The 18,309-nt window shown below is 41.8% G+C and overlaps 1 protein-coding gene across 4 annotated transcripts in view; it reads right to left on the bottom strand.

Annotated features, from left to right (window-relative positions):
- Positions 1-306: 306 nt before the first annotated feature.
- Positions 307-18,309, bottom strand: part of KMT2A (lysine methyltransferase 2A) — an 89,626-nt gene continuing 71,623 nt past the window's right edge. For all 4 annotated transcript variants that reach the window (XM_058289524.2, XM_058289525.2, XM_058289521.2 and 1 more), the window contains 4 exons: positions 18,168-18,271; positions 6,235-6,318; positions 5,712-5,841; positions 307-5,214 (listed from right to left, as the gene is read on the bottom strand). In XM_058289524.2, the coding sequence (XP_058145507.1) occupies positions 4,939-5,214; positions 5,712-5,841; positions 6,235-6,318; positions 18,168-18,271 (594 nt within the window). In that variant the 3' untranslated portion in view covers positions 307-4,938. The remainder of the gene's footprint in view (positions 5,215-5,711; positions 5,842-6,234; positions 6,319-18,167; positions 18,272-18,309) is intronic.

Genomic DNA, 18,309 nt, shown 5'->3' with positions numbered 1-18,309 from the left:
AAATTAATTAGGTCCTGAACATAGATTACTGACGGTAAGGGAAAAATATGGTTTGAGAGAGCCAGTGTGGAGTGGGGCCTAAAGGAAGACTGCAGGGTGTGCTTTAGTGGTTCCTCCTTAAAATAAAGGACTGTGGAAGGTGCTTTGTAATCAGGTCACGGGCCACCCTCCCGCCCCAAGTCTCTGCCCCAGCCATGGCCAAAGGAAAGCTCAACCATCTGCAGCAATAAACTTGACATGTTTATTAATTAAACTATCACTTAAATAAAAAAAAGTGCATAGAAAATAAACATGTTTAAAAACTCCTTTTTTTTTTTTTACAACTATGTACACTTTTTACTTTTACATTCAGTCTTTCGTAGAGAGCTTTCAGCATTATTATTTTTTGAACTATTAATGTATTTTCCTTCATCCCTGTCACAGGGAATTAACACTGATGGACTTTAGACACATTTTCCTTTTTTTTTTTTTTTCTCTTTTTCTCTAACCAGAAGCTTGGAAGAACACAAGGAAAAAAACAACAAAAGATCTGTTATACATGATAAAGTTGTCGAGAAATGTCTTATTTCTAGAAAAGAAGCTTGTCATCTGTTGAGCTCTTGAAACAATTATTCAACTACCTGTATTTACTAAAGAGACTGTTAAAAGTTCAATAAAAGAAACACCACAAGTCTATTTTCTTGGTTGAAAGACAGAACTAGAGTACCTCGGAACAAGATACCAGGAAAGCACGGAACACAATTTTCCCCTAAATGCAGGTGGTAACCCCAACATTCATAACCAAAAATAGAGAAACAAGGAGTACAGGTACTGACTGGCAACATTCATGAGCAGAAAAAATCCAGGTGACACCATTTCTGCAATTCTCTCTGATCCCAGGAACAGCCTGTCTGGCCACCCCTTCATGGTTTGGGTTATCCCTATTTTGGGAATCAGAGGGAAGCCAGATTGACATTTTCCTGCCCCTACTAGCAACTGTAACACAATCCTTATCTATAGTGTTAAGAGAATTAAAAGCCATGGACTGAACTAGGCTTTGTTACATGGTGCATCACTATATTAGTTCCTATATATATCATATTTATATTTATTTGAAAACCAAAACAAACAAAAAAGTTGCAAGTTTTCAGAGTGTGAGACTTCTTGACTGGTATTCATGATTCGGCACAAAACCATCTGCTCAATAACCTTGTATTGCTTTAAAATGAAGGAAATGAAATAAAATTACACCCAGCCCTTTGCAATGACCCGCTTTTCCTTTAACAAAACAAAACAAAACAAAACAAAAGTTGATTTCTATTAAAGAAAACCCCAAATCAAACTTAAAAGTTAACATCTGACAAGGTTTTGACCTTTAGTATTTTCAGATATTTGATTGAACGTCAGTCCTTTAGAAAGATACATTCATTAAAAGATTTTTTTGTGTTTTTTTCTTGTTGTATTTTTTTTTTTTTTTTTTTTTAAATCAAGGGAGCTGCATGGTGCTCACTGCATTGGCCGGGGATTTGACAGGCAAGCAGGGTGGTTGAACTGGATCCCGGCAAAGGAGTCTGGTTGAAAACTTATAGCTGCCAAGGCTTCCCCCTTAATTCTTGTTATTGGTTTAAAAATAGGAGGGGCTGTGCTGGAGGTGGTAGATGGCAACGGAGGGAGCCAAGGGACCAAGTTCCGGCCAAAGGGTCAGCGCCATGCAGCTATTCTGGTTACACAGTTTTCACTGGCCACCAGGAAATGCAGCCACAACAGGTTCTAGCAGCAAAGCTATTAAGTGAGCTGGCTCTCACTGAGAACTGGCCAGGTTTGCAGCTGTTACTCCTTAGGGATTTGGGATGCCCCTTGGGGGATCCTTGGGAATGACCCACTGCAATTCCTTGGTCTGCACATTTGTGCGGAGATTCCCTTGGTCACTTTCAAAACAAACTCAGAGGTGTTTTGGAGATAGCTATGCCATTTTTGCCTTCTTTCCCTCTCGAAGGGAAACCTTAGCTTATCCCCCAAGTTGCTGGCAGGTATGCTGAATTTTGGCAATGGACTCAAGGCTGCGTTATAAGAGGAATTTCTCATTTCTGTGGTTGACAATTGGGGGTGGAAAGGCAAGGCAAACCATCTGCAGCTGGCAGGAGAAGGAAAGATGTGGCTTCCTCCCCTGGCCTCAGGGTTTGGTACTGGTAGAAAGAGAATGAGGAGGGGGCTCACAGTACAGCATAGCCTAGCAGGGCAGTAACTAGGTCTATTTAGCTGAGTTTCCCCCACCCCCTGACTGGCCTTTGGGTCTTTCTCAATGTGAATTCATGACCCATCAGTGCATTAATCATTTCAGTAACAAATGCAGCTTAAGTTTTTTTTTTTCTTTTAAAAAAAATAGGAATAAAAGGATTTACAAAAAAACCTCACACAGTGCAATCATAAAGGAAACCAGACACTAGTGGAAGCCCGAGGGCCCCTGTATCTTGTTCATGGGCAAAAGGAGGGAGGGGAGGGGAGGTCTGGGTAGAGTGCTTTCCCCAGTCCCCTGCTGGCACTTCTCCGTGATGACAAGGAAGTCACTGCCATCCTGGCCACAGTGCTGGGCTCCCTGCATGACAGTGAAAACAGTGACGATGTTCCAGCAAAGCCACCAGACAAAGTTCTTAAGGTCACGGGAGAGAAGGGAGCCCAGGATGGAAGGCACAGCAGAGCCACGAGTCCTGGGGCAGAGAGTGCTGGGCTGAGTCGTATTGCTTTGCTAGACTTCCAGAGGAATGGGCTTCTTGTGGCAAGAAAAGGGTGCCCCACCCTCTCCTGGACTACGCTACTCTGAAACCTTGTGGCAGAGGCAGAGAAAAATCTGCTTTATCGTGAGTGGTCAGACTGTGCTTCAGTTTCAACGGGCTGCCCCAAAAGAGGGCACAAGGGGATTGGTGGGTTCTTTGCAGGCATATGTACTTGGTGGGCAGAGAGAAAGGGGGCTACGAGGCAGATGGTGATGGAAAATGTCAAGTTGCCATTCAACTTGTTGGTTGCTAACTCTGAAGTGGGAAAGATCAGGGACATGTCGATCACCGCCTCTCACCACTCTGGAACTAGAGCCAGAAAGGAGAGAGACGCAATGTGGGAAGGAAGAGGAGAAACTGTTGTATCAAGACGCTATTCTAGCCTTATTTTTTTTTTCCCCTACTATAGCCTTGTGAGGAGCTTCGACAGGGGAAGGAGGGGCGTGCCCAATAGAGTTGGGTGACCTTCCTTCTCCATTTATTGTCAAAGAGCAAACCCCGGGAACAGTTTTAATGTCAACAGGGCATAAACAAGCTACACATTAAACAAAAAAGTACACCTTCCAGGGGGAAGTTGGGCAGGAAAAACCAGACTTTGTGTGTACAGCTGAATATTTTCTCTAACTTCATCCTATGAAAATAAAAAATTATTAAAAACCGATCTTCTTTTAAATTAGGATAATACCGCGGTTTAAAAAATAGCCTTGTCATAAGTGCTTCTCCCTATGAAGTGCTTCTCATAGAAAAATATACAAAATATATTTACATTTATAAAACCTTAAATAGTAAACTGTAAACAGAACAGAGTAAAATCCAATGACTTAATTTAACAGGTTCAGGACACTGTCTTGAGGGAAGGAAGAGAAAAAACACGTGATGCTGTTCCGACCACGTCCTAAGGAGTACTCAGGGCAGTAGTGTCATTGAATTCACTTTATCCACGGAGTCACGCCGGTGGCGGAGTTCCCTCAACACAAGGTGGCCTAGTCCCCAAGTTTTGGGCTTTGAAATCTGATTAGTGTTCTGCCTTCAACTGGACACTGACCTTTCAAAAATTAAGTCTTCCTATGTCTTACCTTAACTAGGGGAAAATGAAAGAAACTGTCTCCTAGGGATGGGGTCCAGGGGTCACCCTGGCTTGATACTCTGGTCGTTGCATGATTCAGATCCTATGTAAATCATCTTTTTCCCTCTTCTAAAAAATCATGCTACATATATTTCTTTAAAACTCTCAGTGGAGCTTTATGAAAACTTCTCCAAATTCTGTCTGGTTCTGTCCAGTGGCTCCTGTCCACTCCCCCACCTGGAGTGCTTACGGGCTCCTGGAACTTTTTCAGGCACAGACTGTGCCCAACAGGGAGTGTCCTTGAGCAGGGAATCAATCTCCCCAACCACCCAGAAAGAAGAATGGGAAAGCAGTGGATGAAGGACAGGGGAAACAAGACAGTGGAGTGGAGAGAAGGAATGGGAGAGGGAAGCCGCTCCTATTGTCAAGAAAGGTAACTGGCTGAGATAAGGCTCACAGGGATAACACTCCCACCTAAAGCCCACAGGCTCAATGTTTGGTAATTAATTGGCACAACCCCAAGACAGCCTTTTGTCACCAAAGGTGCTAGGAATCCTGTCTCCCAACCAGAGTGAACTCGCAGAGGGAGGATACCAGGGAAACCACCAAATCTTCTGTTTGTTCAACACACGGTTACAGGATGGACCTGGCTGGCGGACCATCGTGTCCCCAACGAACCCTTTATTTGGGGCCTTGTCTGACCCCTCACTCATAGTGCTTGGGGAAGGGCCAAGCTGAGGCTGGCAACTTCTTTCTGAGGCCAGCCCTGAGCTCCGGCCCATCTCCCAACATAACTAACCCTCTATAGGCTCCTTCCAGGCAAGTCTGCCAAGGACCTTGTTTCCCACTTTTCAATGGCATACAAGCAGAGAGCCTCTCTGAGGGGCCCTAAGAGAAAGCTGATCGTGGATCTTTCCTTTGAGACCTCCCCTCTCTCTCCAGGTCTATGATCACATGAATAATGTGAAAACAGGACATATGGGAGGGAGCTTAGCCATCACGGAGGCCCCTCAGCTGGGCCCACTCAATCCCGGAGCTCCTGGCTGTTGCAAAAGGCCCTCAGCATTGCTTGAATGGCCCTGGGTCCTAGTACTCCAACACTGGGGGAGAAGAGCAGCTTTAGTTTAGGAATTTCCGGCATTTCTTGGCGCCACAGTTGCAGGGAAGCTTGTTGCTGGCATCCTCAATGGGGAACTTATAGTCATACGTGAGTTCCTCCCCTCGGTAGATCTTACGCATCGCAAAGATGACAATGTGCTTCTGCCCATCGATATTGATGACCCGAGAGTAGCAGTTAGGCTCGCATGAGTGATTGATGAAGCGTGCAGCATTTCCGTGCATGGTGGCATCCACTACCTCCGAGTCATCGATTCGGAACATGTAGCAACCAATGCCCTATACATGGCAGGAGAAAGGAGAGGAATGTGTTGTTTATTATAGCTCAGGTTTGAGAACACTGGCAGACCCCTTTCTGATATGAACTACAGATGCTGATGAACAAAATCTCTTCCAGTACAATTTCCAGATTCCTCCTAAGTAGCTCTTTTCAGATGATTTTATAAGGAGTCCCTCGGTTACAGATGCTAGACTAGAAGTTTCTTAATGTCTCTGCAGGAAAGGGACACCTAAGAATTGTGTAGCTATGTGCTTTTGATACTGGGTTCCACTTAGACCTATCTTCAAAAAGTATCACTGTCTACCAATCCTTAGAGTGGATTCTGAACTTTTATTGGGCTCACCACAAACTTTGGAGATGTTATAATGGGGGGCGGTTTGAATCAGTAAGATATACTATTTCTTCTGAGATCCAGGGATCATATTTATAGTGGATGGCTACCTTCTACAGCAAAAAAAAAAAAAAAGAACGGGGAGAGTGAAAGTGTGGGACTTGCCTTGCTGTCATAGTACTTCTCTCGTTTGTCAGTCTGGATGGAGCGTATGACATTGCCAGCATACTCAATCACCATCTCCCCGGCATCAATGTTTCTCTTACAGAAAAGACCCCGGCCGTGGATAGGGGATCTAGGACATAAAGATGAAAAAGACATCAGCCACAAATTTTGAAAGTGAAGTTAATTCATGAATAAATGAATAAAATCTCCTGGTCTGTTGTCCCCTAGGAGAGAGACACTTGAAAAAAGGAGTGAACTGATTATTCTAATAAATGGCCAAGGATTAAACAATTCTCCATTCTGTAGCCCACAAGAAGTAGCAATATGTGAATGCTTTTGTGTTAAATTCCTTGTTCAACACCAAGAGTTATTGGATCCCAAGATATTTGGTTCAATTAATAATATAAATGTAGAGATTTATAAACCTCACTTACTGAATGAAGGTCTCCCCAGAATTTGGTTGACTTTGATTTTGGAAAACTTCATTAGTTTTCTATAATTCTTTCCAGAATTTTAGTCATACCTGTAGACACCAACGGCCTCCTTAGAAGTCTTTTTTAAGTGCCGGAAACGCATGGGCATTGGCAGATCCATGCTAGTTGCCCTCCTAAAGAGACAAGGCATATTATTAATGAATGCTCTTCAGGAAATAATCTGTTTTGAGTCTTGGTTTGAAAGTTCCTAGAGGATATGACTACACTATTCTCTTTGTTCAATGCCAAGCATAACATGCGACATATAATATTAGGACTCTTTTAAGATACATAGTTGTTTCTGACCATGATGACCTTGGTGGTACAGCCAAGGCTGACAGAGTATACTATGATTAAAAACAAAACAAAACATACATATCTTATAGTTATTTGAGTTTCTCCTCTATAACCGAATTTCCTTTTTTTCCTTTTTTTATCAGTCAGAAACTGCTACTTGAACAGAAACTATATTTCACCCTGAGTAGTCAAAATATTGAAAAAGAGGAACAAGAAGAAGGATTCACACTTCCCAATTTAGAAACTTACTACAAGGCTACAGTAATTAAAACAGGGTGGTACTGGCATAAGGAAAGACATATATATCAGTGGAATAGAAGTGAGAGTCCAGAAATAAACCCATACATCTACAGTTTATTGATTTTGATAAGGATGCTAAGATCATTCAACAGGAAAAAAAAATAGTTACTTCAACAAATGGTGCTGAGAAAACTGGATATCCACATGCAAAAGAATGAAACAACCCCTACCTCACAACATATGCAAAGATGAACTCAAAATGATCAACAACCTAAACATAAAAGCTAAATCATAAAACTATTAGAGGGGGAAGCAGATCTGGCTCAACTGATAGAGTGTCCGTCTACCACATGGGAGGTCCAGGGTTCAAACCCAGGGTCTCCTGACCCGTGTGGTGAGCTGGCTAATGTGCAGTGCTGATGCACGCAAGGAGTGCCGTGCCACGCAGGGGTGTCCCCCACATAGAGGAGCCCCACGTGCAAGGAGTGTGCCCCATATGGAGAGCAGCCCCGTTTGAAAAACGTGCAACCTGCCTGGGAGTGGCGCCACATACATGGAGAGCTGACGCAGCAAGATGACGCAACAAAAAGAGACACAGATTCCTGGTGCCACTGACAAGAATACAAGTGGACACAGAAGAACACACAGCGAATGGACACAGAGAGCAGACAACTGGGGGGGATGTAAGGAGAGAGAAAAAAAAAATCTAAAAAAAATAAATAAATAAAATAAAACTGTTACAGGAAAACATAGGCGAAAATCTTCATGACCTAGGATTTGACAAAGAGCCTTAGATATGATACCAAAAGCATGAGCAACAAAAGAAAAAAGGAGATAAATTGGATTTCATCAAAATTAAAAACTTTTGTTCATCAAAGGACATTATCAAGAAAGTGAAAGAAAACCTACAGAATGAAAAAAATTTAATATCCAGAATATATATAAAGAACTTCTATAACTCAACAACTAAAAGACAAGCATCCTAATTTAAAAGTAGACAAATAGGACTTGAATAGACCTATCTCCAGAGAAGATATACAAATGGCCAGAAAGCACATGAAAAGATGCTCAACATCATTAGTCATTAGGGAAATACAAAATAAAAACCACAACTGAGGTACCACTTCATACTCTCTAGGATGACTATAATAAAAAATTTAAAAAATTTAAAAATGGAAAGTAAGCGTTAGCAAGAATGCAGAGAAACTGGAAGCCTCCTTATCCATTGCTGGTCAAAGGGTAAAATGCTGCAATTGCTATGAAACAGTTTGGTAATTCCTCAAAAAGTTAAATATAAATTACCATAGGAGGTAATTCCACTCCTAGGAATTTACCCCAAGGAACTGAAAACAGGTATTCAAACAAATACTTGGACAGAGCGGCAGGGTATACTCGTCCTCCAGAAGTGACAGGAAGACAAGCAGACTTGCTGGTGTAGGGGGAAGTGGCAGGGGAAGTGGCATGGGCAGCCTTGCTGGCTTGGGGGGAGTGGTGCGGGAGGCCCCTGAGGGAGGTCTTGCTGGGCACAGGTAGGCGTAGGCCTGTGCAGGGGGCAGCCAGACAGCGGTGCTTGGATTCCAGGGGACTTCAGTACATCAAGGAAGGAGTAGGATGGGGAGACTGAGAGGCTGCCCCAGAGGAACTGGCTCTTTGGACCTGGTCTGTGCCCTCTTTGTGGGTACCTGGCCTGGTTTTGATCAGTTAAACACAAGCAATTCTAAAGAATTAGAATAAGCTGAAACAAGTCCGAAAGAAGAGCCTTATCACACAGCCAAACAGCAGTAAAACTAGACAAAAGAGAGGAACTGTCAGAGTAAGTTCATCCAGATTAGCAGAAGCTTAGACATCAGCAAAAAATCACAAGCCAGACTAACAAACTGGAAGATATGGCTCAATCAAAGTAACAAACTAATAAGTTGGAGAAGACCCAGAAGTTATAACAACTAATTAGAGATACCCACACAAATTTCCTAAACCAATTCAAGAAGATGAGGGAAGATAAGAGAGATTAAGAAGATACTGAGTAAGTATACAGACGAAACTGAAAACACACATAGAAAAATAATGGATCTTATGGTAATAAAAGGCACAATAGTAGAGATTAAAAATACATTAGAGGGAAGTGGACTTGGCCTAGTGGTTAGGGCGTCCGTCTACCACATGGGAGGTCCGCGGTTCAAACCCGGGTCTCCTTGACCCGTGTGGAGTTGGCCCATGCGCAGTGCTGATGTGCACAAGGAGTGCCCTGCCACGCAGGGGTGTCCCCTGTGTAGGGGAGCACCACGCACAAGGAGTGAGCTCCATTAAGGAGAGCTGCCCAGCGAGAAAGAAAGTGCAGCCTGCCTAAGAATGGCGCTGCCCACATGGAGAGCGGACACAACAAGATGATGCAACAAAAAGAAACACAGATTCCCGTGCCGCTGACAACAATAGAAGCAGACAAAGAAAGAGACACAGCAAATAGACAGAGAACAGACAACTGGGGCGGGGGAAGGGGAGAGAAATAAATTAATTAATTTAAAAAAAAATTAGAACCATAAAAGCAGAACTGAACAGATAGAGGAAAGAATTTGCAAATTAGAAGGTAGGACATCCAAAATCACCAGAAAGAAGAACAGATACAGAAAACAATGGAAAAAATTGAGCAAGTTGTCAGGGAATTGAATGACAGCATGAATCACACAAACATAACATGTTATGGGTACTCCAGAAGAGGAGGAAATGGGCCGAAGGAATGTTTGAGGAAATATGGCTGAAATTTCCCAATTCTTATGAGAGACATTGATATACATATCCAGGAAGCCCAACATACTCCAAACAGAATAAATGCTAACAGATATACTCAAAGACATATATTAATACTAATCAGATTGTCAAATGCCAAAGATAAAGACAGAATCCTGCAAGCAGCAAGAGAGAAGTGATCCATCACATACAAGGGATGCTTGAGAAGACTAAGTGCTGATTTCTCATCAAAAAACCATGGAAGGGAAAGCGGATTTGGCTCAACTGATAGAGCATCTGCCTACCACATGGGAGGCCAGGGTTCAAACTTAGGGCCTCCTGACCCGTGTGGTGAGCTGGCCCACATGCAGTGCTGATGCGCACAAGGAGTGCCATGTCATGCAGGGGTGTCCCCCATGTAGGGGAGCCCCACACACAAGGAAAACGCCCCGTAAGGAGAGCTGCCCAGTGCGAAAAAAGTGCAGTCTGCCCAGGGTGGCACTGCACACACAGAGAGCTGACGCAAGATGACACAACAAAAAGAGACATGGATTCCCAGTGCTGCTGACAAGAATCCAGTTGAACACAGAAGAACAATGAATGGACACAGAGAGCAGACAACGGGGGGAGGGGGAAGAAGGGGAAATCAATCAATCAATCTTAAAAAACAAAAAACAAAAAACCATGGAAGGAGGAAAGCAGATGTGGCTCAAGTGATTGAGTTCCTGCCTAGCACATGGGAGGTCACAGGTTCAGTTTCCAGTGCCTACTACAGAAGACGAGCAAGAGAGCAAGCTGGCACGACAGGCAGGTGCAGTGAGCTGCCACAACAAGATGGTGCAACAAGGAGATACAAAGAGGAAATACAATGAGAGACACAACAAAGCAGGGAGCTGTGTTGGCTCAAGTGATTGAGCACCTCTCTCCCACATGGGAGGTCTCAGGTTCAGTTCCCAGTGCCTCCTAAAGAAAAGATGAGCAGACACAGAGAGCACACAGCAAATGGACATAGAAAGCAGACAGCAAGAACAAACAAAAAAGGAGGGCGGGAATAAATAAATAAAATAAATCTTAAAGAAAAAAAAAAGCATGGAGGCAAAAGAAGGCAGTAGTATGACATATTAAAGGTAAAGAAAGAGAAAAATTCCTGCCAAGATTTCTGTATCCAGCAAAACTGTCCTTCAAAAATGAGAGACGGGAGCGGGTGTTGATTAGTGGTTGAGTGCCTACTTCCCATGTACAAGGTCCTGGGTTCAATCCCTGGTACCTCCTAAATAACAAAATAAAATTTTAAAAAATGAGGGAGAGATTAAAATATTCACAGATAAACAAAAACTGAGAGAATTCATCAACAAGAGGCCCGTACTATAAACATTTATTTTTAAAAAATTTATTAAAGGGAGTTCTGCAGGATAAAAGGAAAACAAAGAAGAGTGGGGTTTGGAGGAGAGTATAGATATGAAAATTTATGAAAATTATTAGTAAGGGTAACATAAAGGGTAAAAAGAGAGGCAAAAATAAGATATGACATATAAAACCCTAATGAGAAAATGGTTGAAGGTACTGCCGTCACAGTAACAACAATGAATGTTATTGAAAACTCCCCAATTAAAATGCACAGATTGGCAGAATGGATGAAAATATATGGTCCATCTATATGCTGTCTACAAGAGACTCACTTTAGACACAAGGACATAAAAAGGCTGAAAGTAAAAGGTTGGAAAACAAATATTCAACACAAACAGGACCAAAAAAGAGCTGTGGTAGCTGTACTAATATGAGACAGAATAGACTTTAAATATAAAACTGTTATGAGACAAAGAAGGATACTATATATTAATAAAAGGGCAATCTACCAAGAAGAAGGAACAATCATAAATATCTCTGTACCTAACCAGGTACCGAAAATACATGAGGCAAACACTGGCAAAACTGAAGGAAGAAATTGAAACCTCTATAGTAATAGTGGGAGACTTCAATAAACCACTCTCAGCAATAGACAGAACATCTAGAACAAGGATAATAAGTTTTTGTTTTTTAAGATACCTAATTACACACTTAGAGGAATTAGAAAAAGAAAGCACGCAGAAGAAAAGAAATAATGAGGATTAGAGCAGAAATAAATGAAATAAAGAATTAAAAAAAATAAAGAGAATTAACAAAACCAAAAGCTGGTTCTCTGTGAAGATTAATAAAATTGACAAACTCTTAGCTAGACCAATAAAGAAAAAAATAAGAGAAAATGTAAATAAATAAAATCAGAAATGAGAGAGGGGAATCATCACTGACCCTCAGAAATAAAAAGAATCGGGAAACGGACTTTGGCCCAGTGGTTAGGGCGTCCGTCTACCATATGGGAGGTCCGCGGTTCAAACCCCGGGCCTCCTTGACCTGTGTGGAGCTGGCCATGTGCAGTGCTGATGCGCGCAAGGAGTGCCGTGCCACGCAAGGGTGTCCCCCACGTAGGGGAGCCCCACGCGCAAGGAGTGCACCCATAAGGAGAGCCGCCCAGCGTGAAAAGAAAGAGCAGCCTGCCCAGGAATGGCGCCGCCCACACTTCCCGTGCCGCTGACGACAACAGAAGCGGATAAAGAAACAAGACGCAGCAAACAGACACCAAGAACAGACAACCAGGGGAGGGGGGGAAATTAAATAAATAAACAAATCTTTAAAAAAAAAAAAAAAAAAAAGAAATAAAAAGAATCATAAAAGGATACTATGAACAACTGTATGCCAATAAATTAGACAACTTAGATGAAATGGATAAATTCCTAGAAACACACAAACAACCTACACTGATTCTAGAAGAAATAGAAGACCTCAACAGACCAAGCACAAGTAAAGAGAGTGAATCAATCATCAAAAAGCTCCCAATAGGGAGCAGGGGTACCTCAGTGGTTGAGAGCCTGTTTCCCAGGTACAAGGTTCTGGGTTCAATCCCCAGTACCTCCCAAAAAATAAAAAACAAAACAAGAAAAATCTCCAAAGAAAGAAAAGCCCAGGGCCAGATGGCTTCACAGATTAATTCTACCAAGTATTTCAAACAGAACTAATACCAATCCTGTGCAAACTCTTCCAAAAAATCGAAGAGGAAGGAACATTATCTAACTCATTCTATGAAGCCAACATCACCCTAATACCAAAGCCAGATAAAGATGCTACAAGAAAAGAAAATTACAGAACAATCTCTCTATTGAATTTAGATGAAAAACTAAAAAAAACAAAAACAATGGCAAATAAACCGAACAACACATTAAACAATTATACACTAAGACCAAGTGGGTTTTATCTCAGGTAGGCAAAGGTGGTTCAACACAAGAAAATCAACTAATATAATATACAACATTAACAAATCAAGGGAGAAAAAAATCACATCATCAACACTATTGATGCAGAAAAGGCATTCAACAAAAATCCAGCATCCATTCTTGATAAAATCACTTCAAAAGACAGCAACAGAAGGAAACTTCCTCAACATGATAAAGGGCATATTTGAAAAAACCCACAGCTAACATACTCAATGGTGAAAGACTGAAAGGACTGAAAGGTTTCCCTCTAAGATCCAGAACAGCACCAGGATGCCCACTCTCACCATTCTTATTCAATACTATTTTAGAAGTTCTTGCTAGATCAGTTAGGCAAGAAAAAAAGGCATCCAAATTGAAAAGCAAAAAGTAAAACTTTCACTATTTGCAGACAACACAATCCTATACAGAGAGAGCTCTATAAAATTTACAAAAAAAAAAACACAACAAACTCCCAGAGCTCAACAAAGTGGTAGGATATAAGATCAACACACAAAAATCAGTAGCATTTCTATATACTTGTAATGAACAAGCTGAGGAGGAAATCAAGAAAAATTCAATTTACAACAGCAACTGAAAGAATCAAATATATAGGAATAAATTTAACTAAGGATATAAAGGACTTGTACACAGAAAACTACACAACATTGCTAAAAGAAATTGAAGAAGACCAAAATAAATGGAAGGACATTCTGTGTTCATTGGAAGACTAAATATTGTTTTGTTTTTTTAAGAAAAAGATTTATTTATTTATTTCTCTCCCCTTCTCCCTCACCCCCCCACCCCGGTTGTCTGTTCTCTGTGTCTATTTGCTGCGTGTCAATTCTACCCAAATTAATTTACAGATTCAATGCAATTCCAATAAAAATTCCATCAGCCTTTTTTGCAGAAATGGAAAGGCCAATTATCAAATTTAATTGGAAGGGTAAGGAGCCCTGAATAGCCACAAATATCTTGAAAAAGAAGAACGAAGTTGGAGGACTCACCACCTGCATTTAAAGGTATAGTGCTCAGGGAAGCAAAGTTGGCTCAACTGATAGGACGTCTGCCTACCATATAGCAGGTCCAGGGTTTGAACCTGGCCCATGTGGTAAGCTGGCCCACGCACAGTGCTGCCACGTGCAAGGAATGCCGTGCCACGCAGAGGTGTCCCCTGTGTAGGGGAGTCCCATGCACAAGGATTGCACTCCGTAAGGAGAGCTGCCCCATGTGAAAAAAATGCAGCCTGCCCAGAAGTGGTGCCGCACACACAGAGAGCTGACACAGCAAGAGGATGCAACAAAAAGAGACACAGGCGGCGGACTTGGCCCAGTGGTTAGGGTATCTGTCTACCAATATGGGAGGTCCGCGGTTCAAACCCCGGGCCTCCTTGGCCCGTGTGGAGCTGGCCCATGCGCAGTGCTGATGTGTGCAAGGAGTGCCATGGCATGCAGGGGTGTCCCCCACGTAGGGGAGCCCCACGCACAAGGAGTACGCCCCATAAGGACAGCTTCCCAGCACAAAACAAAGTGCAGCCTGCCCAGGAATGGCGCCACACACACAGAGAACTGACACAACAAAAAGAGACACAGATTCCCCTGCCGCTGACAACAACAGAAGCGGACAAAGAAGACGCAGCAAATAGACACAGAGAACAGACAACTGGGGTTGGGGAGGGGGGAGAGAAATAAATAAATAAATAAATCTTAAAAAAAAAAGAGAGAGACAGATTCCCCATGCTGCTAACAAAAATACAAGCAGACACAGAAGAACACACAGCAAATGGACAGAGCAGACAACGGGGGGGTGGGGGTGGGGGTGGAAGGGGAAATAAATAAAATAAATAAATCTTTAAAAATAAATAAATAAAGGTATAATGCTCAAAACAACATGGTACTGGCACAAGGATAGGTATATTGACCAATGTAAACAAATTAAGAATCTAGAAATAGACCCACATACTATGGCCAACTGATATTTGGCAAGGCTGCTAAGTCCACTCAACTGGGAAATAGTCTCTTCAACAAATGGTGCTGGGAGAACTGGATATTCATGTCCAAAAGGATGAAAGAGGACCCCTATCTCGCACCCTATACTAAAATCAATTCAGGATGGATCAAAGACCTAAATACAAGACCCAGCACCATAAAATTCCAAGAAGAAAATGTAGGGAAGCATCTTCAAGATCTTGTGGTAGGCAACAGTTTCATAAACTTTATACACAAAGCATGAGCAACAAAAGAAAAGAACAGATAAATGGGACCTCCTCAAAATTAAAAATTCTGTGCTTTAAAGGAGTTTGTCAATAAAGTGAAAAGGCAGTCTACTCAATAGGAGAAAATATTTGGAAACCACATATCCAATAAAGGAATACAGCATATTCTAAAGAGATCTTACTACTCAAGAGATCCTAGTCTTTTGGACTTTCAAAAGACAGCCCATTTAAAAATGGGCAAAGGACTTGAATAGGCATTTTTCAAAGAGGAAATACAAATGGCTAAAAAGCGCATGAAAAGATGATTAACATCATTAGCTATTAGGGAAATGCAAATCAAAACCACTATGACATATCATTTCACACCTACTCAACCGGCCACTATTTTAAAAAAACAACAGGGAAGCGGACTTGGCCCAGTGGATAGGGCATCCGTCTACCACATGGGAGGTCCGCGGTTCAAATCCCGGGCCTCCTTGACCCGTGTGGAGCTGGCCCATGCACAGTGCTGATGCACACAAGGAGTGCCGTGCCACACAGGGGTGTCCCCCGTGTAGGGGAGCCCCACACACAAGGAGTGCGCCCCATAAGGAGAGCTGCCCAGCGCGAAAGAAAGTGCAGCCTGCCCAGGAATGGTGCCACACACACGGAGAGCTGACACAACAAGAAGACGCAACAAAAAGAAACACAGATTCCCGTGCCGCTGACAACAACAGAAGAGGACAAAGAAGAACATGTAGTAAATAGACACAGAGAACAGACAACTGGGGCGGGGGGGGGGGGGGAGGAGAGAAATAAATAAATCTTTAAAAAAATAAAAATAAAAAAAAAAAAAACAACAACAGACAACTACAAGTGTTGGAGAGGTGTGAAGAAATAGGAATACTCATTCACTGCTGGTGGGAAAACAGAATGGTGAAGCTGCTGTGAGAGACAGTGTGGTAGTTCCTTAGGAAGCTAAGTACAGAACTGCCATTTCACCCGGCAATCCTGCTACTAGGGGTCTATCCAGAAGAACTGAAAGCAGGTATACAAACAGATCCATGTACACCAATGTTCACAGTGGCATTATTTACAATTGCCAAAAGATGACGCAATAGAGGAATGGATAAACAAAATGTAGTACTTACATACAATGGAATATTATTCAGCTGTAAGAAGGAATGAAGTACTTATGTATGTGACAACATGGATGAACCTCGAGGACCTTATGTTGAGTGAAATATGCCAGGCATAAAAGGACAAATATTGTATGATCTCACTAATATGAACTAATTATAATATGCAAACTCATAAAGGTAGAATCCATAAGATAGGTCACCAGGAGGTAGAATGGGGATAGAGAAGAGGGAGCTGATGTTTAATCTGTGCAGAATTTATAATTAGGTTGATTGCAGCGGTTTAGCAGTGAACAGAGGTGAGGGCAGTACAGCAGTGTGAGCATACTTGGCAGCACTGAGGCATGTGGGCGTGCATGGTTAAAGGGAGAGATTTTGGGTTGTATGTGTTACTAGAAGGAAAGCTAGATGATAAAACATGGGATTGTACAACACAGTGAACCCTGTGGTGGACAAGGACAGTGGTTAATAACACAAACATAAGACTGTTCTTTTGTGTAGCATGTCACTACTATGGGGTGTTAATAATAGGGTGGTATATGGGTGAAAATATACCCAAAGCAAAATATGTACTATTTTAACATATTTTACATTCAAAATACGTAACGTTTTACCATTCTTGCATCAACTGGAAAACAAAGGTACCACACCAATGTTAAGTGTCAACAATGGGGGGGGGTATGGGAATAATGCATATTTTATTCTTACAGAAATGTTTTATGTCACAGACACAACCAAATTTCCCTGTAAGTTATACTGTTTTATATGTGTCGAGATAGACAGGACCTTTTAAATAGCTTGAACATTTTATAACCACATACTTCTTTGGGATATAAATGTATCCTTGTTGCCATAGGTAGGTGTTCTGGAGAGATGGAGGTCTGCACAGTAGCTAACAAAATATTAAACTTTCCCTCCAGAGTCCTGCTACTTTCTCGATGGCCATAAAGCGCTGGAATATATAAGCCTTGCTTAATAAAGGAAAACAGACTAATTAAATTAAGCCCTCAATCTTAATGATTGTACTTACAAACCTTATTCTTGTAATGAAACTAAGCCTAATCACAATTAATGCCTAAGAGTAACCTCCTACAAACCTCCTTATTACTCAAGTGCGAATGCTTTCAAAGCCAAAATCTGCGAATGAAGTTACTACCTCCACCCACCTCCCTCGACATGGGTCATGACTCCCAGGAATGAGCCTCCCTGGCACTGAAAGATTATTACCAAGCATTAATCAGTGATGCCATTTGAAGAAAAACCTTGATCAAAAGGATGAAATAGTAAACAGAATAGAGGTTTTATGGCTAAGAGATTTCAAAGTGAGTTGGGAAGTCATTCTGGAGATAAAACTTCTGCAGGTCTCAGCCAGACTTCACAAAATGCCACAAACAGAAGTGCTCCTGAGGGCCCTAGGGACATCCAGACACCATAGGTAAGCCATGTGGCCACACGAAATTAAAACGCCCTCATATATTTGGGAATGTATGAAAAGCTATTTACGCAGTATAACATGGTTCACTCCTTTGTAGGTCACCTAATCATGATCCTTCTACTTCTTTTATTTGAACCTATAATTTTCAATACACTTGGTAAATTTACTTCTCTGGGACTTAAAGCCCCTGGATTCATTCTATGCTGGTGGAGCCCTGAAATTCAGCAGATATGCAGCCAACTCCTACTCTCTTCAGATATGCCCTGGACAACTAACAGAACAAATGAAGAGGGACCAATCCCATCTCCAAAGCAAGCAGTGTCTTTAACTACAAGTGAAATAATTCCATTCCTCTGCCCCATAATAATTCAGTCCCTTTACAGCCTGAAATAGTTAGAGTGGACATCGTCCCAAATTCCTCAACTGAATAAGAACAATAATAAGGGGGAAAGTAACCTGTGACTACAGCAGATTCACTGTTACTATAGTTATTATCTTGTGTTAACTGAGTAACTTGTAATATTGATATTAAAAAACCCATAACTATCTCACACACCTTAAATGTTATCCAGAAAATTGTGATCCAAGCAAAACTACATATTGCCTCAAACAGTTGGAGTAGATGGAAGCAAAGAGTATTTCTAGTGCCCCCTCTCCAGGAAAAACATACCGAGCTGACTTCAGCTGTACCTCCTCCTCTTCCTCATCATTGGGGTTGTATTCAGGAGGCTGTCGATGTTTAGAAGCCAGGAAGTTAAACATGTCAAATGCTGACTTCCTGGAGGCAGAAAATTAAAACATAGTAAGAGAAA

Source organism: Dasypus novemcinctus, chromosome 27, assembly GCF_030445035.2.
Source record: "Dasypus novemcinctus isolate mDasNov1 chromosome 27, mDasNov1.1.hap2, whole genome shotgun sequence".
In the NCBI taxonomy this organism is placed as follows: Eukaryota; Metazoa; Chordata; class Mammalia; order Cingulata; family Dasypodidae; genus Dasypus; species Dasypus novemcinctus.
Note: the sequence above shows the minus strand (reverse complement) of the source record. Positions and strands in the feature narration are given on the sequence as shown.